Source organism: Cyclopterus lumpus, chromosome 5, assembly GCF_009769545.1.
Source record: "Cyclopterus lumpus isolate fCycLum1 chromosome 5, fCycLum1.pri, whole genome shotgun sequence".
NCBI lineage: Eukaryota > Metazoa > Chordata > Actinopteri > Perciformes > Cyclopteridae > Cyclopterus > Cyclopterus lumpus.
The window spans coordinates 20,644,077-20,666,257 of NC_046970.1; the positions used below are offsets into that span (position 1 = coordinate 20,644,077).

The 22,181-nt window shown below is 43.4% G+C and overlaps 1 protein-coding gene across 3 annotated transcripts; it reads right to left on the bottom strand.

Annotated features, from left to right (window-relative positions):
* Nucleotides 1-5,357: 5,357 nt before the first annotated feature.
* LOC117731319 (proto-oncogene tyrosine-protein kinase Src-like) lies at nt 5,358-21,828 on the bottom strand. Of its 3 annotated transcripts, none has more exons than XM_034533588.1 (12): nt 21,478-21,828; nt 13,825-14,094; nt 12,345-12,444; nt 10,249-10,347; nt 9,918-10,021; nt 7,990-8,139; nt 7,738-7,893; nt 7,032-7,211; nt 6,644-6,720; nt 6,391-6,544; nt 6,049-6,180; nt 5,376-5,584 (listed from the first exon to the last, which is right to left on the bottom strand). In XM_034533588.1, exons 2-12 carry the CDS (start codon nt 14,084-14,086, stop codon nt 5,376-5,378), a joined length of 1,623 nt encoding a protein of 540 aa, XP_034389479.1. In that variant the 5' UTR covers nt 14,087-14,094; nt 21,478-21,828. The 3 variants fall into 3 exon arrangements, with proteins under 3 accessions (XP_034389478.1, XP_034389479.1, XP_034389477.1); XM_034533586.1 differs by adding an exon at nt 17,817-17,922 and having other exon boundaries at nt 7,738-8,139; XM_034533587.1 differs by having other exon boundaries at nt 5,358-5,584; nt 7,738-8,139.
* Between the last annotated feature and the right edge of the window lie 353 nt (nt 21,829-22,181).

Here is a 22,181-nt window from a genome sequence, read left to right on the forward strand (position 1 = left end):
CCTTCAGTCCAGATGTGTGATGCTGACACACCCAATGTGAGTCCAGGAGTTTTAAAAGTGAATACTGGTCGTTGGAATCGTTGCCCTATTCAATTAAAAATGTACAACGCATTGCAGTACAGTACTTGGATGTTTTGTGTGACTTGTGGAAAAAAATAACAAACAGAAAAAGCCACAATAACTAGAAAATTGAAAGAAACTCCATTATCCTACTTCACTTAAAGTTATCACCCTAACACATCAGAACCAAAAATCAGAATACAAGCTAAAGCTAAATATGTATAGAAGATAAACTACAAGGCTTCTTTAATAGGGACACCCAGACAAATAAAGAGCTGTGCCACGGTGCTGTCAGAGTTAAATGTGAGAATGCGGCTCCACTGATTGCTGAATACGATTCAGGTGTGAGGCACTGAGAAAGGGGCGTGGCAGATCTGAAACACACAGGCTGTGTTAGAAAATCCCATCCTAACACTAAATTAGTGCAAACTGTAAACTGCCCACTAAATGAACGATTTAAAAGGATTTATACTTCACCTACTTGTTTTTTTTTGCTACTAGAATTGAAAATGTGACAAATGCCAAATAAGACATTTTTAGGGGACCAAACTGTTACAATTAACTTTTATAAACTGAAAACAGTATTAAAGTTCTAGGACAAAAACACAAGTAACTCCCAGACTGGATAACGCCGCAGTAGCGACCTGTCAATCACATAGTAGCCCCGCCCTAAAGCACACCCTGCTTATTCTTCTATTTTACTCTAAATGGGACCATCATTTCTTAAAGGAACATCATGCTGTATTGAGGAAGACCTAAAACTAGCGTTTGAGACAATAAACTCATATTTGCAATCTTTACTGAGGTATAAAACAAGTGAGAAGTCGGGTCATTTTCTCATAGACTTATATACAATCAAACTTATTTTTGCAACCAGATGAGTCTGATGGTCGGTATAAGAATGCAAGTTTAAAGCACTTCCGCATTGGCTTCACTTTTCAGACCCAGAGGTTGTTGCCTGCTCTCAAAGCACTCGGTTGCAATGCATTGTGGGGCAGCTGAGTATGTGCAGCAAGCTCACACCTCATACTCAGTTAGTCCTGCTGTATACAGCTGTGAGTTTCTCGAGTACACAAAATCTTCATTATATGAAGTGTGACCACGCACCAGTCGTTGACATGGCACTTTTTGAACACAGCCACAAGAGAGAGACAGCTCTCTTACAAAAAGAGGCCAGAGGAAGAATCAGTGGACGTAACAGAGTGTCCGATGATTGATGCGCTATCACTGTAATGTATCATCTTGAAACAAAGGGCTTTGATATCTTCATGTACACTACGTGTATGCAGACAAACCAGATAAGAGGCAACCTGGACCATTAGCAGAGGAAAAAAACACCACAATTATCCAGCTTCTCTCTGGGGTTGCCATGCTCCTGTCACTGTAATGAGATGAAAACAAATAGTAACTGTATCCCAGTGTGTGTGTGTGTGTGTGTAAGCAGACATACTATATCCTTGTGTGTATCCGCAGTGCTGTGTTGTCTGGTATCAATAGCAGTCACTTAGAGAGTGTGAGTCAGTGTGTTTACTGTTTTCACAGATGGAGCTCTGACACTGTCTGGATAACTGAGATAAATGACTCGCACTCCGGCTCAGCAGATGGGAAAAACAACGGCCAGTTACACACACACACACACACACACACACACACACACACACACACACACACACACACACACACACACACAGTATGTTAGAAATTAAGTGCTTTATCGACTGATGTATTTTTGCTTCTATTCACAGCGAAGAAGGAAAAAGTAGCTGCTCATTAGTGGGTAAACGTCAGGTGCTGATTGGCTCAACGTGGCCGCTAATTCAAGCCAATATAAAGAGAGCTCATCTGTAATCAATTAACAGCTGCATTTAGTTTCAGGGGATTTAAAGCATACGAGAGAGAAAATGTGAGCCAGCGAGGTCTCCAGCATGTAAGAGAGGTCATCCATCGTCTAGAAATGACCCCCCCCCCCCCCGAAGGTTATTGTTGTTTAGTGGAGGCCACCACAGGTGTGTTACAATCTGCTGCTGAGGAGCTGCAGCTCAATGTGTCCTCCTGCACCTCGTCCACTGGACGCCTTGATACTCCTGACAAATACTGCCCCCGTGTGGACTCAAACACCGGGTGAAGCCGGGGTCGACTGTCACACACAGAAAAGTAACCCTGGAGCAGACCTTCAACCATACATGCAGTGGTGGATGAAGTACTCGGATATTTTTGCTTGAGTAAAAGTAGTACTTTCAGCTTTCAGAGCCTACGCGTCAACAGATATTGTTTTGACGTCTATGTATTTGCTCTGACTTCCACTTCCAGCTCAATTTATCGCCCCTTGGATTGACGTTTCATCTCCTTTCACTCTGGTTTTACACCCAATGTAACACGCTCAGTTTTTACACTCAACCGTAACTCCTTTTCCGCACTTCAATTTCAACAGCAAGATAAAAATGCAGCTTATTTCAGTTTTCTTTGTTTTGTATTTCAACTGCCGTGACTGAAACTTTTCCGTCACAGAGCAAAATACATTCTGAGCTGATCCTCCCGTCACATGCTCACTTCTCTAAACGTTCGGCTTGTGCAGCATGCTCATCACTTCATTGAGGAGTCACTGAGTCACACCCAGACGGCACACTATTTATACATACGTAGGTCAAAGGACAGCACACACACGACAGCACACACTCTTATCAAAAACACATTTGAAATATAATTTATTGCACATTTAAAGATCAACATAAAGTGGCACGATACCCATTTCAATTCTGTTACATCGGGAAAAAAAAGACAAAAAGAAGTCCTTACAAAATGCTCACGCCTTCTTATTTATGATCCTTGATTTTGACTTTGCAGGAAGGTCAGACCGAAACTGCATAGATTCATAAAAAACAAACAAACAGACACTTCTTTAATATGGCACAGAATCTCCAATCAGACCTTGGTGTTACTCATATTAGTCATGAGCCCATCAACTTCCACATTGTGTCAGTTCAGTGAGTCAGAACAAAACAGGGGATTTCCAGTTCCTAAAGAGGAAAGCACTGATAAGATGTTCTCAGAAAAAAAAAAAAGCCCAATTTTCAATTGTCTTTTGCAGAAATAAGTCCAATATTAAAAAAAGAAAACATTCCTTAAGCCCCATTTACAGTAGCATGTTATTAAAACATTTTGGGAGCAGGCGTAAAAACCTCAACGTGGAGATGCAATTAAAGAAAAAAATTATACAAAAACAAATTACATGATAGTCACAGTCATTTGTTTAAGATACTATTTACATCTTTGACCTCATTGTTCATGTCATATCACAACCCAATCGCCTTTAACGTCAGAATCGTCCACATCATTGATTAAATTAGCCGTCATGATTCATAATCGGCGCAATACTAATTGAATGGTTTTAGAGGGCACGGACCATCTCTTATTGCTGCATGGTTCATATTCTGTAAACCGTTTCCTCATGTTTGTTGACACCAATCTTTAACTTCATATCTACTGTTGCTGCATTGACTAAGTTATAAACTAAACCACTGTGAAATGTGTGACACCCAACATAAATACCTGCCATCTGAAAGTGGCTTACTTGATACAAAACCAACCCTAAGAGCTACAGTATGTACAGAATGACATTGAGAACTGGCAGCAGTGGGTAAGATATAGATATATATTTAAAAAAAATTAAAAAACTAATTATAGGTTGATGGCACAAATGTTCAGCAGTCTGTTTATGTTCCCGTCACCTCACCTGAACCGTGAGAAAAGTAAACATACACATGTTGCTGTACAGTACAGCATAAATACAAACCCAGCCAATGGTCAAGAGAAGAACGGCACACAAGCATGCTAACTGGTTTTAAAATCAACTCTCATAGTAAAGTCATATGCACAGTTTTATTAGAGGTACCTGATCAAAGTGTTAGTTTCATTAGGGCCGCCTGGTTGCATATTTTTATGGTCACAACAGCTGTGAAGTGAATGAAAACCATTTGAATCTGTGGTAAAATTTTTTATCTGTGACGTTTACTCACCGACGTGACGTTTACTGGGGAAACGGTGCAGAGTTTTATTGTAAAATAACAGTTGCCTGTTTAAGAACTAACCTCCCCACCCCACCCCCTTGATGATAAAACATTATATACATGGATAGCAGTAAAGCAATGTGATTCGTTTGGCACACTTTTACACTCGGGATCTTCCCCATCTTGGGTTGAGTTGAATATTAAACAGTAATATGATTGGTTGCCATATCAGCTTCTTAGTAGGTCACATAATTGTTTCATGAAAGTTACCCCATCTATGCCTCCGAGGAAGCCACCATAACAGTGATGATTATTGTCAATGCAACTGTCCAGTGAAATCATTGTAAAACAACAAGCATTCAAAACACTACTTGCATCAAAATATTTTTTAATTGTTCAGATTGGATCCAGCTAGAAAAAGAGACGGACGGCTAGACAAGAGAGAGAAAGGCTTCAAATTTAAACTCAATTGACCGAACTGTTACAGAACCTGCCTGTCGAGTACATTTGCCCTGGCACTACCATGGACACCTTTTTGCCACTGAACATAACCGTAAACCACAGGATGCATATTGTCCAAGTAAACATAAATAAAAGATGCAAAGTAGAGTTCCAGAGCAGAGTTATTTGGAGACACTTTGAAGAAGCAGCACTTGAGAAAACTGGAGGGAGATACTGAAAGTCAGACAGAAATAGAGAAAGAGAGGAGAGAGGCAGACGGGAGATGAAAGGACGTTGGGAGAGAGACAGAGAGAGAGGGAGAGAGAGAGAGAGAGAGAGACAGAGAGAGAGAGAGAGAGAGAGAGACAGACTTTCCTTTGGCACCTGAGCCACAGTGGCAGTGCTCTTCTGTGGGCGGTAAAATGTACCAGGCGAGGGTAAAGAGACAACTTCACCTTCTCTCTTAGGAAAAAGCTTTATTCTTTTTCCTCTCGCTCCATCTGTAGATCCTGATTCACCTCTCAAAAAAAACACACACAAATCAGAGCCGGAGTCTTCTCCACCAGGAGTTCTCCTTTACAGCCTTCAGCCTCACTTCGGCAGGGAAACCTTCAGTAAGCAGTGAGTGAACTTGCAGAAAGCAGGTTCTTCAGGTTCTTCTGTAACAGTTTCTTTATGGCACATGATGGGACTTCTGCAGGTTTCTAGCTTGGTTTTTTTTTTTTTTTGTTTCCACAGAAGAATCTCAAGTTTCTCCCAGGTGAGTTTCACAGGCGCTCCTCTGAGGTCGGTTAGTGCAGGTCGTTCCGTGTTGAGGTTCTCGGGCCCCCCCCCCCTCCCCCCCCGGGTTCGGTTCAGTGTGTGGTTCTATAGGTTCTCCCCGGGCTGATACTGGGGTTCCGTGGAGGTGAAGTAGTCCTCTAGGAAGCCCTGCAGGTACTCAAACGTAGGCCTCTCTTCTGGGTCCTTCCTCCAGCAGGAGAGCATGAGCTCGTGCAAAGAGCCGGGGCACTCGGAGGGGCAGGGCATCCGGTAGCCGCGCTCCACCTGGTCCAGCACCTCGCGGTTCACCATACCTGCCGGGAGAAGCCGTCAAGAGTTGGGGAACAGGCCGATATTTCTTCCTCAAAATAAAATCTGTCATTTTAATAAAGTAAATCTGTCAAATTAAATTACTACATTTGCAAAACACCAACACCAAAAATCCTTTTTGGGTCGTTTTAGAGCATCGTAATTATCATTCAAATTCCTACAATATGAAATTATCGTTACTATAGTAAATAATGATTATCCTAATAATGAATTATTCTGCCGATTATTCATGTTTGTTCTGTAAAATGTTAGAAAATAGTGAAAAACGTCCATCACAATATTGCAGAGGACACGATGACGTCTTCACATAGCATAGTTTTGCCTAAATTTTTTTTTGATTGACAAATCAATGAACTCAATAATTGTTTCAGCTCCCATCATACAGCATGATTGCTGTTCAGAACGTCTCTTGTTTGGATGGAGACTTGTTCAGGCGCTGAGTCGTTACCTGGATACGGGACTCTGCCTTTAGTCGCCAGCTCCGTGAGCAGCACACCGAAGGACCAGACGTCCGACTTGATGGTGAAACGACCGTACAGAGCTGCCTCTGGTGCCGTCCATTTGATTGGGAACTTAGCTCCTGAGGAACCATGGGGAACACAAAAAATAAAGAAAACAGTTATGCATGGGTACAATTTTAAAAGTGCCATGTTGTAGAATAAAATACATTAGATTTTGGAGTGTGCATTCACAATTTCTGTTTATTATCACTTTTCAGCAGTAAACAAATCTGTACTTCTCTCTGTAGCTTAATAGAAAAGAAAGAATAATGTGTAAAGAGAGGACTCACCCTGTCTCGCAGTGTACTCGTTGTCTTCGATGAGTCGTGCCAGACCAAAGTCAGCTACTTTACACACCAGGTTGTCTCCCACCAGGATGTTTGCAGCGCGCAGGTCTCTGTGGACGTAGTTCATCCTCTCCACGTAGGCCATGCCTGCTGCGATCTGGAAGAAGTAACGCAGAGAGGACAGGGATTTTATTATAAATACAGATTGTCTAGGGTTTTTTTTTTGTGTGTGTGGCTGAAGCTAAACTTATTTTACCTGAGCAGACATGTCTACTAGCTGAGGAAGACGAAGCATCTTTCCTGCTTCTCCTTTGAGGAAGTCCAGTAAGCTGCCTGCGAGTGCAAGATAAAAAAGTTAAATGTAAATGACAGATAAGCACCAAATAATCAACTAGTTGTTTATTATAAGTGTAAACCTTAAAACACAAGCCATCATCTAGATGCGTTTGTAAGCAGTAGTATGTGTGTCAAGTTAGAAATGTTTCGATACTTGACCCCATAAGAAACCTGGATTTCAGTACCTAAAAAAATCTTTTGGGGATTTTATTATATTTTGAGAAATATAAACCAGCCTTCAGAAGCATTTCAGTTTCAGTAGCAGAAAAGGTTTGATCATCATCGTCACAGTCTACACCCTGTATTACCTTGGCTCATGTATTCTGTCACAATGTAGATGGGCTCCTCAGACACAACGGCGTACAGCTGGACCAGCTTCTCGTGCCTGAGCTTCTTCATGACCTGTGCTTCCTGAAGAAAGGCCTCTGGAGACATGGTGCCGGGCTTCAGGGTCTTAATGGCTACCCGTGTTGTACCGTTCCATGTGCCTGTCAAAACAACAACATCACTGTTGGACTTCTTCAAGGAATAGTTTGACATTTTGTGAAATACACTTATCCCCTTTGCTTGCAGATGAGAAGATCAGTGCCACTCTTATGCTATACAATTAGCAGCCTGTTAGCTAAGCACACAGTGTAAAGCTCACTAATTGACACGTTAAATCTAATTTGTTTACTCTGTGTAAAAACAAACACTTTGTCATTTATTGGGAGGTTATGTTCAAAACTGTGATCTTAGGAGCTGGAAGGAGAAATGTACTACTGTTGGAGCCAGGCTACTGTTTCCAGTATTTATGCTAAGTTAAGTAACTACTAAATGTACCCTTAAATTTAACGGACAAAAATCATATCAAATCATTTCAACTTACTCTTGCCGGAAAGCAAAAAAATGTGTCTCTCATAATGTCAAAACATTAGATGAGAAACAAATGTGCTAGAACAGCTTTTACCAGGATTAACGTCATCATCGCACGTGCAATGAGCAAATGCAATGCATAACCGGTGTCATCCTTACCCATCCAGACCTCTCCAAAGCAGCCCTGTCCCAGTTTAAGGTCGAGGCGGAGGGACTCTCGGGGGATCTCCCAGGCGTCCCTGGCCAGTCCCTGAGTCTGAGGTTTGGCCACAGGACACACGTCCGATAGAGCGTGGCACAGCCCATCGGAGTGCTCTGAACGAGGGAAGAGAAGGGAGAGTGAGCGGGGCAGTTCATGGGCAAACGGTGTTGTGAAAGGTTTACCGTCAGAGAGAGGATGCGAGGACTCACTGCGGTAGTGGAAGACGAGCTGCTGAAGGCTGCTGAACTGGGTGCGGGAGGTGATGTAGAAACCTCCGCTATCCAGCTTCCTGATCTTGTAATGTTTAACATTCAGGCCTTTGGTGTTGTCATAATCCAGCACTGACAGGCAGTATGCCCCTGTGAAAAAGACAAACGACAGACAGAGACAGGTTGGAACAATACAATCTGGCTGAGTGTGTGTGTGACAGCTGCTCTGTGGAGTTTCCTAGCAGCTGTGCTGGGAAAGTCCCTGAAGGCCCATTCAAGGGCCCCAGAAAGTCAACTAAGCGCTTTCTGTCCTTGCCCAGGGCCCATGTTTGATCTTTCAGAGTAAAATAGTGATAATTATTGACAGCCACTTTTCAGCAAACGACTTATTGAGAAACAATTGCAAACCATTAAAACAATAAATGATTAGGTCAAAAAATTATAGAATAAAAAAAAAGAAAAAAAGACAGGAATCAAACGAGTAAAAAAGTGTTTTAAGAAGTGGTTCAAAATGCTGAACAAAACCTAACCTCGACAGGGAGATTATACATTTCAAATCAATTCTCTTTGATCTGGTGTTCATCCCCCAGTCAGAAAGAACATCTAATGCAGTAAAGACACACTTCCACAATAACTGAACTGGTAGTTTATGGATCCTGATTGTCACGATACTACTCCACCAGTTTAACTTTATTATTATAATGTTATTTTCGGTTTTTAATGGAAATGTGTGCACAAAAACTACAACATCTATCTAATTTTATATTAATATCTCCACTCATATATGTCAGACAGGCATACACATTGCTGACAAAAGCTGAGCTGATGGTTGTCATCTCCCGTGTTTAAGGATTCAAAGTGTCTTCTACCGTGAGCCTTAGAATGATGAGATGCACCACGACCAGCCGGACACAACTAAAGCTTTATTCAACATACAGTATGAGCGCTATGCTTCTGCTCATCTGTGTCACACCATGAGCATCACGTGTGACATCTAATAAAGAACACACCCAGAGGCCTACACACCTCCTGCCAGAGCTCCTCCTACTCTCCCCCTGTCCCCCAAGTCTCCCCTTTTTCATGCCTCTCCTCCCATCACTCAGTGTATGCATGTTGGGAGAACATAGACTTATAGCCAGGAGGAAATACAGCACCCTCCTAGGTTGACCTAGTTCTGGCAAAATGATTCACCCCTATCCATTCACAAAACCCACTTCACTCCTCTGTGCCCTTTTCCTCCTCCCCGCCTCCAAAACAACCCCCCAAAGAGCCCACTGATGTCACCAGGACTGCATCTGACTTCAGAGTTTCAGAGAAAGATGCAAAAGTCCAAAGAACAAAGATACAGCGCCATAGGCCTGCGTGACAAATGACTTAATTACGAGGTTCTGTCTCTTTTAAATTGAGTCCCTGAAGATCTAGTTATTTCCAAGCAAGATCACATCTTCTCTGTGAAGTTAACTCCAGGGACCGATAAAGTGTCATCACGTCCCATTTTCAGACATTTTAGAAATGAGAAAGCTCAGGTTTTTGTTGTTGTTTTTTTTAGCACATTTCTGCATTTCCTGTCTGTTGTTAGATCTAAATCTCTGAAAACATGCGTTTGTCTTTAAAAAGTGGCTGCAAAAAGATTTTCATGTAGCGCTTCATACAACGAGGCTCATATAGTATCTGACAATTTATCTCAAATACACAATTTCATAGCTGTAATTTTACTTTTCTTGAAGCAATTGCAGGTTGGGCTGCAACCAATGATTATTAATTACGAGTTAATCCCCCAATTATTCCCACAATAAAATTTATGAAAAGTTCAGTGTATAAAATCTCGTAAAACACCTGACAGATTCAAACTAGTTATGTAATATAACTATATTTACATTTGAGATTTCTTTATTGACTAATTGATTGGTAGATTAGTGCTCTCTCACCTTTAGTGGTCTCGCTTTCCCTCACCAAGAAGGTTCCTCGTCTGTTCTGCAAGTTCAACAGGAGCCTCTCGGAGTCGCGCCGAGTGATCTTCCCAAAGTACCACCTGCCAAAGTGAGCCGCGGAGAGGATCAGAAAGAATCTGCTACTGGATATGTTTCGACTGGAAATGCAGAGGACCGTTCTGGACGGTATATTGGGAATATTGTCTCAATACGCTTTGCATTAGCTTGCCGAAGTAGAACATAGCAGAAAATAAAGCATGCATCCAGGGTGTCAATTTAGAGAAATGCTTTAGATTAGGAAGAGAGAAACAAGGAGAGGATCATTTACTCTTCTGCTTGGATGGAGTCGGACGGAGCCACATAGTTACTGGGGATGTAACCGCTCTCTCCTGTCGTCAGGGAGCGGGCGAGCCACCAGTCCCCTTCTCTGTGAAAGAGAGAGAGATTGGAGAGAGAGATGGATTTGTATTTTTTTTTAAGTCTTTTTGTCACCAAATGTCATGAAAAACCAAAAACCAACAATGCAAACCCGTCTGTGGCTCTCAGCTCAAAGCCCATTGGTTCCCACTGAGGACGTGTCACTTACAGAGTTTTTTTACACAGCTCGGCAATGTTGTTTTTAAGCACATTTCACAGTCATTAGAGACTATTTTAAGATATGTATGACTATATTCTGTTTGCTCGAGCGTATGGCCCAAGGAAGGTACATGTGGGATGGACTCAAAATAAACTATAGTGCCCACGTTTGTCATAATAACAGGAACATATACACACGTGTGTGTGTGTGTGTGCAACAGTGTGGCTCATTTGTGTAGTTTTTGAGGAACAATGGGGTCTATGGCACAGAGGAATAAGATAAATCGGGCTTTTTAGTTGGATAACTTGTGTTTTGGTCTTTTCATGAGACGTGTTGCCAATTAGTAAAAAGATGGCTCACCACCATCCATTAAATATTACAGTATCTGCAGCACAGGACGCTTCGGATTGTGTCCTCAGATTATGCCTTCTTAAATAAGAAAGTCTACTTCTAAAACGTCCACATTGTTTGACTGACAACCCATGATGTGATTTACAAAGCACAGAAAGACCTTTGATTCAAAATAATGAGTGTAAAATAAAATGACACATCTCATCCCACACTTCAATGCAGAAAGTGAAGAAAAACAAAAAATGTTAAGAGAGGAAATAGACAGGAAAATGCAACCTTTTGTTCAAGTTGCAGCCCCTCGGTTTACACTTTAAAACCTTGTACTGTTGCTTTAAATAGAGAGACGTGTAATATGTAACCTACCAGCCGAGAGGACCAAATCATCTCTAATATTTACTAATTAATTGGAGTTACGCTGCGAGCTTGATCACACAAATCCACAGTGCAGCAAAGGGACAGTGAACAAAAGGTTGCGTGAGATTTTTTTTTATTGCATTAAGTATTACTGACCTGAAGCTGTACTTTTTCCTAAGAGGAATCATGAAGCATGAGAGAGAAGGAGAGAGGGAGAGATAACAGACACAGCAGACACATCAAAACCACAGCAAGGCAAGCAGCACAGACAGACAGCAGAGGATGCTGTAGGACTACACAGTGGGGTCAAACCAGTTGAACAAGTTTAAAAGTTCCACTTTGTCACAGTTTTTAATAGTTCCAGAGAGGGGTGCAGAAATAGCTTCCCATTTATTATCCATAAATGATCACTTCCAGATATCGTGTCGGATTTCTGGGGTTCGCTTTGTCGTCTCACTTCTTATTGCATTAAAAACAGTTTATAAAAACTCCCATGCACCAAATACTTTTCTTTTGTAAACTAGATATTCAAACTGTAATACTAATGTTATCGTGTGAATGAATTCTATTTCTCAGCCCAACTATGTAGTGCACAGACTACAGCAGACAGAGAAAATATTGTTCTGATTTTAAACACCTGCGGAGGAGTTTTGCTCCAGTTCCTTTTTAAATACACACATCAATTCTCACTTCCTGCGACTGAAATCACACCACAACACAGACACTTCAAGATGTGCCCGATGTCCAACGGGTGAACACATTTTTTAGGTGTTAGGAAAGACGTGCAGGTGTAGCGACCTCGCGATGACAAGCTCTCTACAAAAGGGTCTTAAAAGAAGAGGACGAGGAGGAGGAGGAGGAGGAGGAGGAGCCGAAGGGGAACAGGATGCATTAGTGAAGTGCCGTTCTGCTCGGTTTCAGTCAACAGATGGAGAGGATCAGACTCGGCTGTCTGGATCGCTCCGCAGTCACCAGCTCTGACTTCGTTCATTCATTTAGACATTATTAGTTCACGCTCACGTCTACAAATCGGTTCATTTGGATTCTTGTGTGAAGTTGTGGCACCAGAGGAGAGAGAGAGAGAGAGAGAGAGAGAGAGAGAGAGAGAGAGAGAGAGAGAGAGAGAGGCGGTTGATTCTTACGTGTTGTTGACGATCTGCAGCCTGTCCCCTTTCCTAAAGGTCAGGTCGGACGCGGTCCGTGACTCATAGTCATACAGCGCCACAAATGTAGTGACACCTCCTGCAAGAAAGCACACGCACAGAAATACGCATTTAAGGGAAGAATGTCATTAAAAAGACAAAACGGTACTTCTCGGTAATAACTGTTGCCATTCACTTCACTTCCATAACCTTAATCCAATAATGCAGATCTTGCTCTATCCACTGTACAGCTGCTGTGTTTTTCCCTCCGCTCTGTAGCTGCATGAAACTATTTACCAAGGCTTCGTGAGAAATATCGACATTCGGATCGCTTGTGGCCGATTGTCTGTGAAGGGCGACCGTCACACCGTTGGTGATCCATTTTCTGTGGAGCTTTCTAGCCCTTCCTATTAATGAACTTGTGATCTAAAGCTGGGAGCTCTCCAGCATCGATTGGCTCAGATGCACAGGAGGAGGAGGAGGAGACGACCAGCAGATACACCAGCAGCCCTCTTCTCTCTGGATGGAGCAACATTAACCAAACCATCTGGCCGGTCTAGACACATTACAGCTTAATGTCACATCAAATCTGGACAGTTTGGCGCGTCAGGCTTCAAAGACTTTTGTGATCTCAAACTGAAAGCAAGTCAGGACTGAGATGGCCGACTCAAAAATAAGTCAAAACTCTCATCAGATTGTATTCAGTCTGCTTCCATTCACAACTGTATTCACACACACACACACAAAATAACATTCTCTAGTTATTGGGCATGCAGCATTACTTTGTACGTTTACCATTACTTGGAAATGCATTCATTTGCTTTCTTGCCAGGAGTTTGATGAGAAGATCGATAGCACTCTCATATCTGTCTGTAGGAAGCTGGAACCAGGAAAAAGCACAAAAGACTGGAAACAGCAGCTACCTCTAACACTCACTAATTACACGGGAGGTAATTATGTGCAGGACTATTTCTTGGCCGGGCACAGTGACTTCCTGGAGTCTCATCACGGTGAGATTTCCAGGTAACCGGCAGAGATTTAGAGAAGTCGCTGCAGCTGGCCAAGAAATAGCCTTTAGAAACCTCATCTTGTCGTTTTTAAAACATTAATTTTGTATGAAATGAGAAATGAGAAATAATGTTTTGATTTGTAGCCTAAGCTTAAGAGGTGCTGGTAAGCTGAGCCAGGCTAGCCATTTGACCCGGTTTCCATACTGTATGCTAAGCTAAGCTAACAAGTGGCTGGGTGCAGCATATCACATGACCCGACAGTGGTATTGATCTGCTCATCTATTTCTGGGCACAAAAGGCAAATACCCTCCCAACCCTCAACATTCCATTCTTTGCAACACCGTTGGCAAAAATGACAATACATTTCAAGAATTCAAGATTAAACTCTCATTTAGTAGCAACTTGTAAGTGATGTGAACGTTGTCCCTTCATATTTTTGTAACTCACACCCTTCTCAAGATGTTACCTACCTCTATGGGGCGAGGTGATGGTGCCTGTGTGGTCCACCCCTCCGAACAGAGCCAGCTCAGGAGTGTTTGTCGGGGCGAGCTGGTGCTGCCCTTGGTGCCCACGCCTGCCCGTCCCGACGGCAGGGCTCCTGTTGGGCGTTTGAGTCTGCTGGGCCGGTCCCAGGTGGTGGAAGTGCCCGCTGTCGGAGCCTGTGCCGATGGTGCCGTCCAGGCTCATGGAGCGCTGGCCCGGCTCCTTGGGCTTGCTCTTGCCCGCCCCCATATGCAGACCTGGGAAGAGAGCCAATGATGATTAAGTATGCAGCACTTTAAAGTCGAAAAATAATAATAAAAAAATGTAAAAAAGACTGTCTTGTTAAATGCCACACAAAAAAAAGCACAGACAAGATGAATCAATTAGTCGAGCCACAGAAACATCATTATTTAAAAAAAGTATTGTATTGATCGGTCTCTGGTTTCACCTTCTCCATTGAGAGGATTTGCTGCTTTTCTCATTCACAATCACTGTAAACTAAATATGTTCTGGAATAGTTTGCCTTTTTTGTGTGCAATTGTCTGGCAATTTACACACTAAACAATTCATTGATTAATCATAAAAGGCAGCCCTAATGCCAAATATACATTTCAAAAAAAGGTATTTCTGTAAATGTGATAGTGATGCATTTGATACTGAATTGATTTCTTCTCATACAATGTGGTTCTATATTGTGAGAAAACTCTGCCATCATATACTCCAGTGTACTTTCATCCTGGCAGCAGTTTCATGACTCAGAGGAGGGCATATGGATGTCAGGTAACTTTTAAACGTTGGTAATATTGGAATCAATACACATGGAGGAAACATTATGCAAAACCAACGGAAAAAAAACAGTCTTGATGCAAGTGAAGTGGAACATTCGCGAAGAAAAGCTGTAAACACATTTAAAGCCTGTCCTGATGTACGATGTGAGCTGTTGAGTGAAAAGAAACAACAACAAAAAAACATTCAATCCGTTCTCAAAACAAAACAAAATCCTCGCTGCAGTGTGCGCGGTGCGAGCGTCACATCAATCTCTGCTCACCACAGAGTATCCTTGGAGCCGCTCCAGGTTCTGTTAGAACCGTTTAGCATGCAAATACTCGGAGAACAGGACACCTTCAAAACAGCCAACACACACACACACACACACACACATTTAAGGTCATCCCTATCTGTTGATTCAGTCTGCTCAGAATCAATAAGCATCTACAGGGGAAACAAACAAAAAGGAGCAGTGGGCTGTAATGAGCAAGGACAGAAACAGTTTCACCTCCTGCAGGTAATTAGAACGCCGCTTCTCTCCCCCACACACACCCCCCACCCACCCTCACGATGCAGAACACATCCACTGTGACCCGATGAAAGCAACAAAAAAAAAAATCATCATGACTCCTGACAAAGACAAAACATGCTCAGACAGTCGAGTGTGCGCCCACACAAAGTTGCGTTGCTGTGTTCAAACACCAAGTCCGGCCCCTCGAGGCGTCGCAGGGTGATTCACTGCGAGACCGGCTATTTCAGGCCTGGCTGAAACGGAGACAGTCATACACACATGAAACGGCCTGGTTCCTTTGTGAATAGAGGCCCTCTCGGATCCACACAGAGTCTATGCTCCTTGTGTGTGTGTGTGTGTGTGTGTGCGTGAGCAGCTGTTCCTCGGTTCCTCTGGGAAACGAGGATCTAATCGCACACCAACACCCAACCGTGGCCGCATCCTTCCCCCCCAACAAGTACATGTATCCATGTGAGTGTCTACCAGCACGGAGTCTGACAGGCAGGACAGAGAGGGTTATTAACAGACAAGGAGGAAGGAACCGGCAGTGGCTGTGAAAAGAACGTGTAGGTGGTTGTTGTGTACTGCATGGACAGCTGAGGCTTAGTGGGTGTTTTAAGTGTAACGTGCACATATAACATAATTACACAGGTACTAGGACTCTCAAAAGATATGGAAGGACCTCACTGTGGAGATGTGTGGGCACGTAAGCCGCCGACTGTGTGCCCACCAGCGGGAGCGACTTCGAGCGCACACGTACGGTCATGCAGGCTGTGATTCAACTCCTGCCAGGATGTAATCTGGCGCACTGGGGGGGGGGGGTTAACGTATCCCACGGTGCCGCACTGAGTCACTCACAGAGATGGGTCCACAGGCCTGGACAGGTCTGTGTGAATTGTGCGGCGAATGAAACGCTCGATATATAGCCAACCGCTCTGGATATCAGTTATGGACTAAAGCTCACAGAGGATCAGAGACGAGCAGAAGTACAAAACGCAAGCAGAAAGGGCAGACAGGACGATCACGGTCTTGGATTCTACAGAATGATGAAGGCTGTCGATGGAGGTCAATACATGCAAACAAGCATATCATTGGGCTCCTCAAATCGATGCAAAAAAACGACTGCGAGATGATCGTCTCGCCAAATTGGTGATTTGTATTTTAAGATGGAAAATTCACAGTACGAGCAACAAAAAGAAACAAAAAGCGCTCCATCTTCGCCATTGAAGTGTCGCTCAGTCGTCGACGTAGTTATGTCTTCAAATAGCACTTTAACGACCACATTTTCTTACATTCTTTTGCCGTAGCGAAGGCAACCGGAAATGGTTATACAAAATAAAACAAAAAAAAAACAATTGGTTGACGCATGGTGAATAAAAGTTGAAGGCAGCTGAAGTTCGTGGCTTCGTGTCACTGGCTTCCTTTTGGAAATGGCCTGCAGCCTGTTGCTTTGTCGCTCATTGTGAGAACACAGCTTCAGCATCAAACTGAGTCACTTTTGTTCACGTCGCCTACAAGTTACTTCAGTTGGTCCCTCAGTGACCTCAGAAGGGAGGCCTTCCAGAAGGTTTCTCAAGCTCTCATCAGAAGATCCAAAGCTTGAGCACCTGAACTACAGCGCGGCCCGTAGAAGCACAACGCTCCAGGAGAGGATTCGAAGGCGAAGATGAGACGGTAAAACACCACAACTAACCGAAATACTTTTTCTCCAGACCGGTCTTTATGGAAGTTGATAGTAAAAAGAGTGTGATGCTCCTGTTGATCCGATACAAGGAGGTCAGAGCGAGCTGGAGAATTAAACTCAATGAGCTGATGGGGGATTCAATATCTAAAAATTAAAATGTCTCTAAATTGATGGAAAGTCAAAGTTTGCAGTAGGCACACCTGCTATCCAAGATTTTACATTCAATTAGGAAAACCGACTAATCATCAAGATTGAGCGCACCGATAAAAAGGAGGTCATGATCCTCATCAGCGCTGTGAACTTATCCCATTGGGGTGATGGCAGAAGCCACGTCACTTTGCCCATGTTCTCTCCAGGACACTGCAAACACCAGAGGGCCCTTGAAAGCCTCACAGCCTGCATATGTAAACAACAGAGCTGAGCCTTTAATAGTCAAAACTGCCCTAACATCTAAAAGGTGCCAACATGCGACTACTTCCAACGTTGTGATTTAACACAGAGGACGGAAGATGACGGAGAGACTAAAGTATATTGTACAAAACATGATATGAAGAAGAGAAAAATACGGCAAAAGATTAGGAGGAATTGGAAATGAGGAGAGATGTCCATCCTCTGTGAGCACGGAGGAATGTGGGAGAACCACATTGCTACGACATGAACAGGCTCCTGAGCAATGGGAGGGCTGGATGGGAGGAAGGAAGCGAGGAGGGAGAAAATAAACACTTGTTGCCTTGCACCTGGCTTTACAGGATCACCATTAATATTACGAAACACTTTTCTTATAAACAAAACAAAATGTTTGACTAATGTATAAACGTGTTTCGATTCAAAGCAGTACAAGCTGCCTTTCCGGTATGAATGCTGTGCAGTTGTGGTTTAATAATGTCAGAAAAGAGACAATAAACGCATCGACCTGTGTGAATAAAAGTTGGGCCTGGCTGTGTTGTAGGAATGGAGGGATTAGATGCGAATCACGGCAAATAGAGGCTTCCTTCAAAAGGCTGAGGGGTATTTACCTCGGAACAATGATTGAGTTCAAAAGCACTTCATTTTCCGCAGTACGTTGATCGCCGGCCTGTCTCCCTCTCTCTCTCTCTCTCTGTTGACCGAGTCTCATAAAATCTATAACAAAAGAAAAGAAAAAACCTGTCTCTGCACAGGGACTGAATAATGAATGGAAAGTGAGAGCGCCTCGATGCCGACAACGTATCCAAGTCAATAAAGCAGGCAAGTCCAGTAAGTCACATTACATTAGGGCTGACACAGACAGTATTTTTTCATTATGAAAAGCCCACCCGGAACGCCACACTGTCATGTCAAACTAGACTTTTTGATTAAAAAGGATATAGGTTCACAAGTCTGTTTTTAAAAACACCATTCACATGCCCACATGTACATCAAAACTGTTTTTTTTTGGTTCACGTTATTGTAGCTAAGAGATTGTACGTGATTCAGTCCACAAATATCTCATGACTCACAGACGATGAATCCTACCGACTGAAATAACAACTACTAACTACTGGATGGATCGTCATAGAATTTGGTTCAGGCGTTCAAGTTCCCCCTCAGGATACATTTTAAAGAACTTTAGCGACCCATCTGACTTTTTAAAATCAAGTTTTAAATTGCCCAAAACGTTGGTTAATGAGCAAATATTGCAAAACTGATATCATCATCATCAGCTGCACTTTGTCTACCGCTGCGTCACCTCTCAAATATCAGCAGGGGAATGGGCTGAACTACGTTTGGTGATCATTTGAGTTTGCTAACGTTGGCATGTACCAGCCGCACAAAGCAGCGAGCTGTAGACTCGTAGTCCCCCTTTCCCCATAAAGTCCCTCCTCCAGAGCTTCACAAGGAAGCATTGTATCCATACAATGAAGGAATTTGGTACCGAAATGACTAACTTTGGATGCACACTGAGATTAGACTAACTCGGACTGCCGAGGCCTCGTGTGGCCTTGAGATAAACTAAAGGGAGACTGCGGATGTCGTCTCTTACATTGAATTTGTGTCAGGAAATCACAGCCAGGAGTGACTAAAGGTTAATGTTCGCCTGCGAGGGCTAACATGAACTGCATTAACACGTGTGAATCCCTCTGGAATCCTTCATGACACAATGCCTTTACTTCAGGTCTTTTTTTCCGATCATCTGTTGAATTATTTGCACACTGTACTCTTGTGTGAAAAACCTACCCTGGTTGCTAATGTCAAATTGAATCATCACTGAGCCTGGATGCTTAAGTTCCATACAGTAATTTGCAGTAATTTGTTTGAGAAGATAATGTTTCAAGGAGCTGCTTTTAAGAACAACTTATATTTGACCTTTGACAGGTTTCCAAGTGCACAAAGAAATGAACTCTCCCTCTCTCTCTCTTACTCCGTCTAATCAGCGTTTGTGATCCTCCGTCTGAAGCTGAGCACACGAAGCTGCACGTTTCTGGTCGGGCACTTGAGCACATTTGGCCGCGACAAACCTCACTGAGTCACAACAGACGGTAGAAGTTGCCACTGTGCTGCAGAGAGCGAAGGAGCTCGAGCCAATGTTTCAGTCGGATGGGAAAATTACAGTTTGCCCTGGGGAGGAGCAGCTAGGGGAGGGAGGGAGGGTTATGCAATGATGGGTCCTCAAGATCAAAACAAGCGGAAATGTGCATATCAGCGTTAATGTCCTGTCCTGCTATATGCTGGCCGATAACCTGACACAGTTCAGTCCACATACATAATACACAGATTATCTATATATAGCCGGAGCTCTCTAGCTCCGGCTAGCCAATGAAGTCACATAACTATCAAGGCCCGTCCCATTTCAGTACCCTGGATGCCTGGATCAGATATTTTCTGTTATCCCAGCCCACAAAATAAATATTTTGCCGACCCCATGTCTAGTTGTCTCATCTCCCATCTTACAAACACACAGAGGAGAGGAGGAAAAAGAAGGGAGGGGAATTGTGGCACTCGGCTGATAAAAATAAATAAATACAAATAAAGTAAACACTTCTGTTTTCTATCTGTCTTCAACGAGAGGCTCTGGCCTCAAGTTATCCAGGATGTGAGGAATCACTTCGACTGCATGGCTGACAAAGGGTGGGAAAGAGGACACGAAGGCTGCTTCCGCACAGAGGTGCCACACTTTTAGCAGGTCATTAACTTCACAACTACATTACGTTCATTAACAACTGCCTGTAATCTCAAAATGAATGTACCGACAGCCTCCCTTTATGTATATTAAAAGAAACTCAGGCTAATAATAATCATCATGAGGCTGTTTGACAGTTAATCAATTAGTCTTAGTTGATCAACAGACAAATAATAAGCAATAAGCCAAATAAATTCAGCTCCTCATATGGGAACATTTCATGGTTTCCTTTGTCTTTTGTGACAGGACGTCAAAATGTGTTTGTTTTGAATTGTTGACCAGACAAAACAAGACATAGTAGAGAATAACCTTGGGGGCATTGGGAATATTTTTCAAATAAATTAAAATTAAAAGCCAAAAGATGAATCAAGAAAACACTTAAGTTGATTAATCAATAATGTAAATACTCTTCAGTAAGCAGCTCAACAACTCAAGACCACCCAGCATCCCCGTCTCACTGCCCTGTGAGAGGGAACAGGATGTATTTTTAACACATTGTACGTTTCCTTATCGTATGAAAAAATATTTTTTGAGAGAAAGTCATCCAACAATCCAATCAGGTGTTATTTCTCAAACCATGGCACCCTCGTGTTTTTCAGACGAGGACATCATATCACAGCATCTCCTAAATGTTGACCTTTTCCGTTGATGAGTTTCATTTGTTGTTCTCCATTTTTAAACAAACCTCAATTCACTGCCTTGTGGAAATAGGCTGGAACTTGACAAATAGCCCCAAAACAGACTGTAAATAGATTAGCCACATAATTAAAATTCTATTTCCACGGGATTAAACACCAGTTGTCGGCAAAGCTGCTTTCAGAGAAGAAACAAGGGGTGGGGTAGTAGCTGCCTACAGGAGTAGCAGCTGTCAAAATGATAACGTCTTTGCTGTGGTGAGGGAATTAAAAATAAAAAAAACAATTAATTAAAGAGAGAAAAAAACGTTAACAATCCGCGTTCGCCAAACGGATCCACACATTAGCCGTAAACAGGGGATTTGTGAATGAAAACAGGGATAGAAGGCTGCTGGTCGGCTCCAGCGCACACACACAGCGCGCATATGCGGCCTGATGAATCAAAACAGGTGCTGCTACAGCTCCATTTTGAATTTCGATGGATTGTTGACTCTTGTTTCCTGCACATAGTCGGTCTAATGCGTCTAAAGCGAGCGCGTTCTGGTCGTGAGAAAGTGCGAAATAAGACATTTACGCACACGGTGCGCATTTTGTGTAGGAAAGGAGGGAGGACAGGGGGGGGGGGGGGGGGGGGGGGGGGTGTTATCGTCAACAACGGAGCCCTGGCACACACTGAGTGGCACTGACTACAATGTGTGAGCAGTGACTTGAATGGCCTGTAAAACAATGAAATACGAGTCAGTGTGAGAGAAGGGCATCAGACGCCGCGTGTAAACATCAGCGTGGGAGCAGAAGCAGCAACAAACCGAAACCCCTGGATTTAATTCCGACATAAATGTATATACATATATATATATTTTTTTTAAATCACATTAAAACACCACGAGATCTTAATTAACTCACCTTTGACGCGTCTGAAGATGCAGCCTCTCTCCCCTCCCCTATACAAAAGATAATAATAATCAAATACGCGCAGAGGAGAACGGAGTTAAATCCCGATGGCTGTCCTCATTAGAGAAATAATGGAAGCGGATGGCCAGTTGCGGTGGAAGCCTCGAGCCGGCCACGAACCCCATTCAGCGAATATCGGCAGAATGGCAGGAAGGGGGGGTCATGACGGGGGACTGGCAGCGGGAGCAGAGGGCACAGCTGCCGGGCGGCTGCGGTGGGCCGGGACCAACACCGCGGTCCTCTACGGTGGAGTAGAGGGGAGAGTCGGCGGCGCGGTGAATTCATGCGCGGAGGCAGGAGCGGCGTGTGGAAGACATGCCTCGCATGTGGGGGGGGGGGGGGGGGGGGGGAGTATTGGGGGGGGGGGGGGGGGGGAGGAGGAGGAGGGTGTGTGTGTGTGTGTATGGGGTGTGGGGGGGGGGGGACACGAGAGCGCACAAATATGATGAGTCTGGATTTTACGCTTTGTACGCATGCGGCGGCGCAGTCGGGGGAAGATTCACGTCGTCTTGCGTAACTCGACGCCCTCACAGTTACATTCAGCGAGGCGTTGGCAGCACGGCTTTTGTTTAATAAGACAATTCAAATAATAATAATGTCTCGAGTGAGCTTCTTTTTTTTTGGAAGGAAGCAAAGTTGTTCCAATAACATGACGC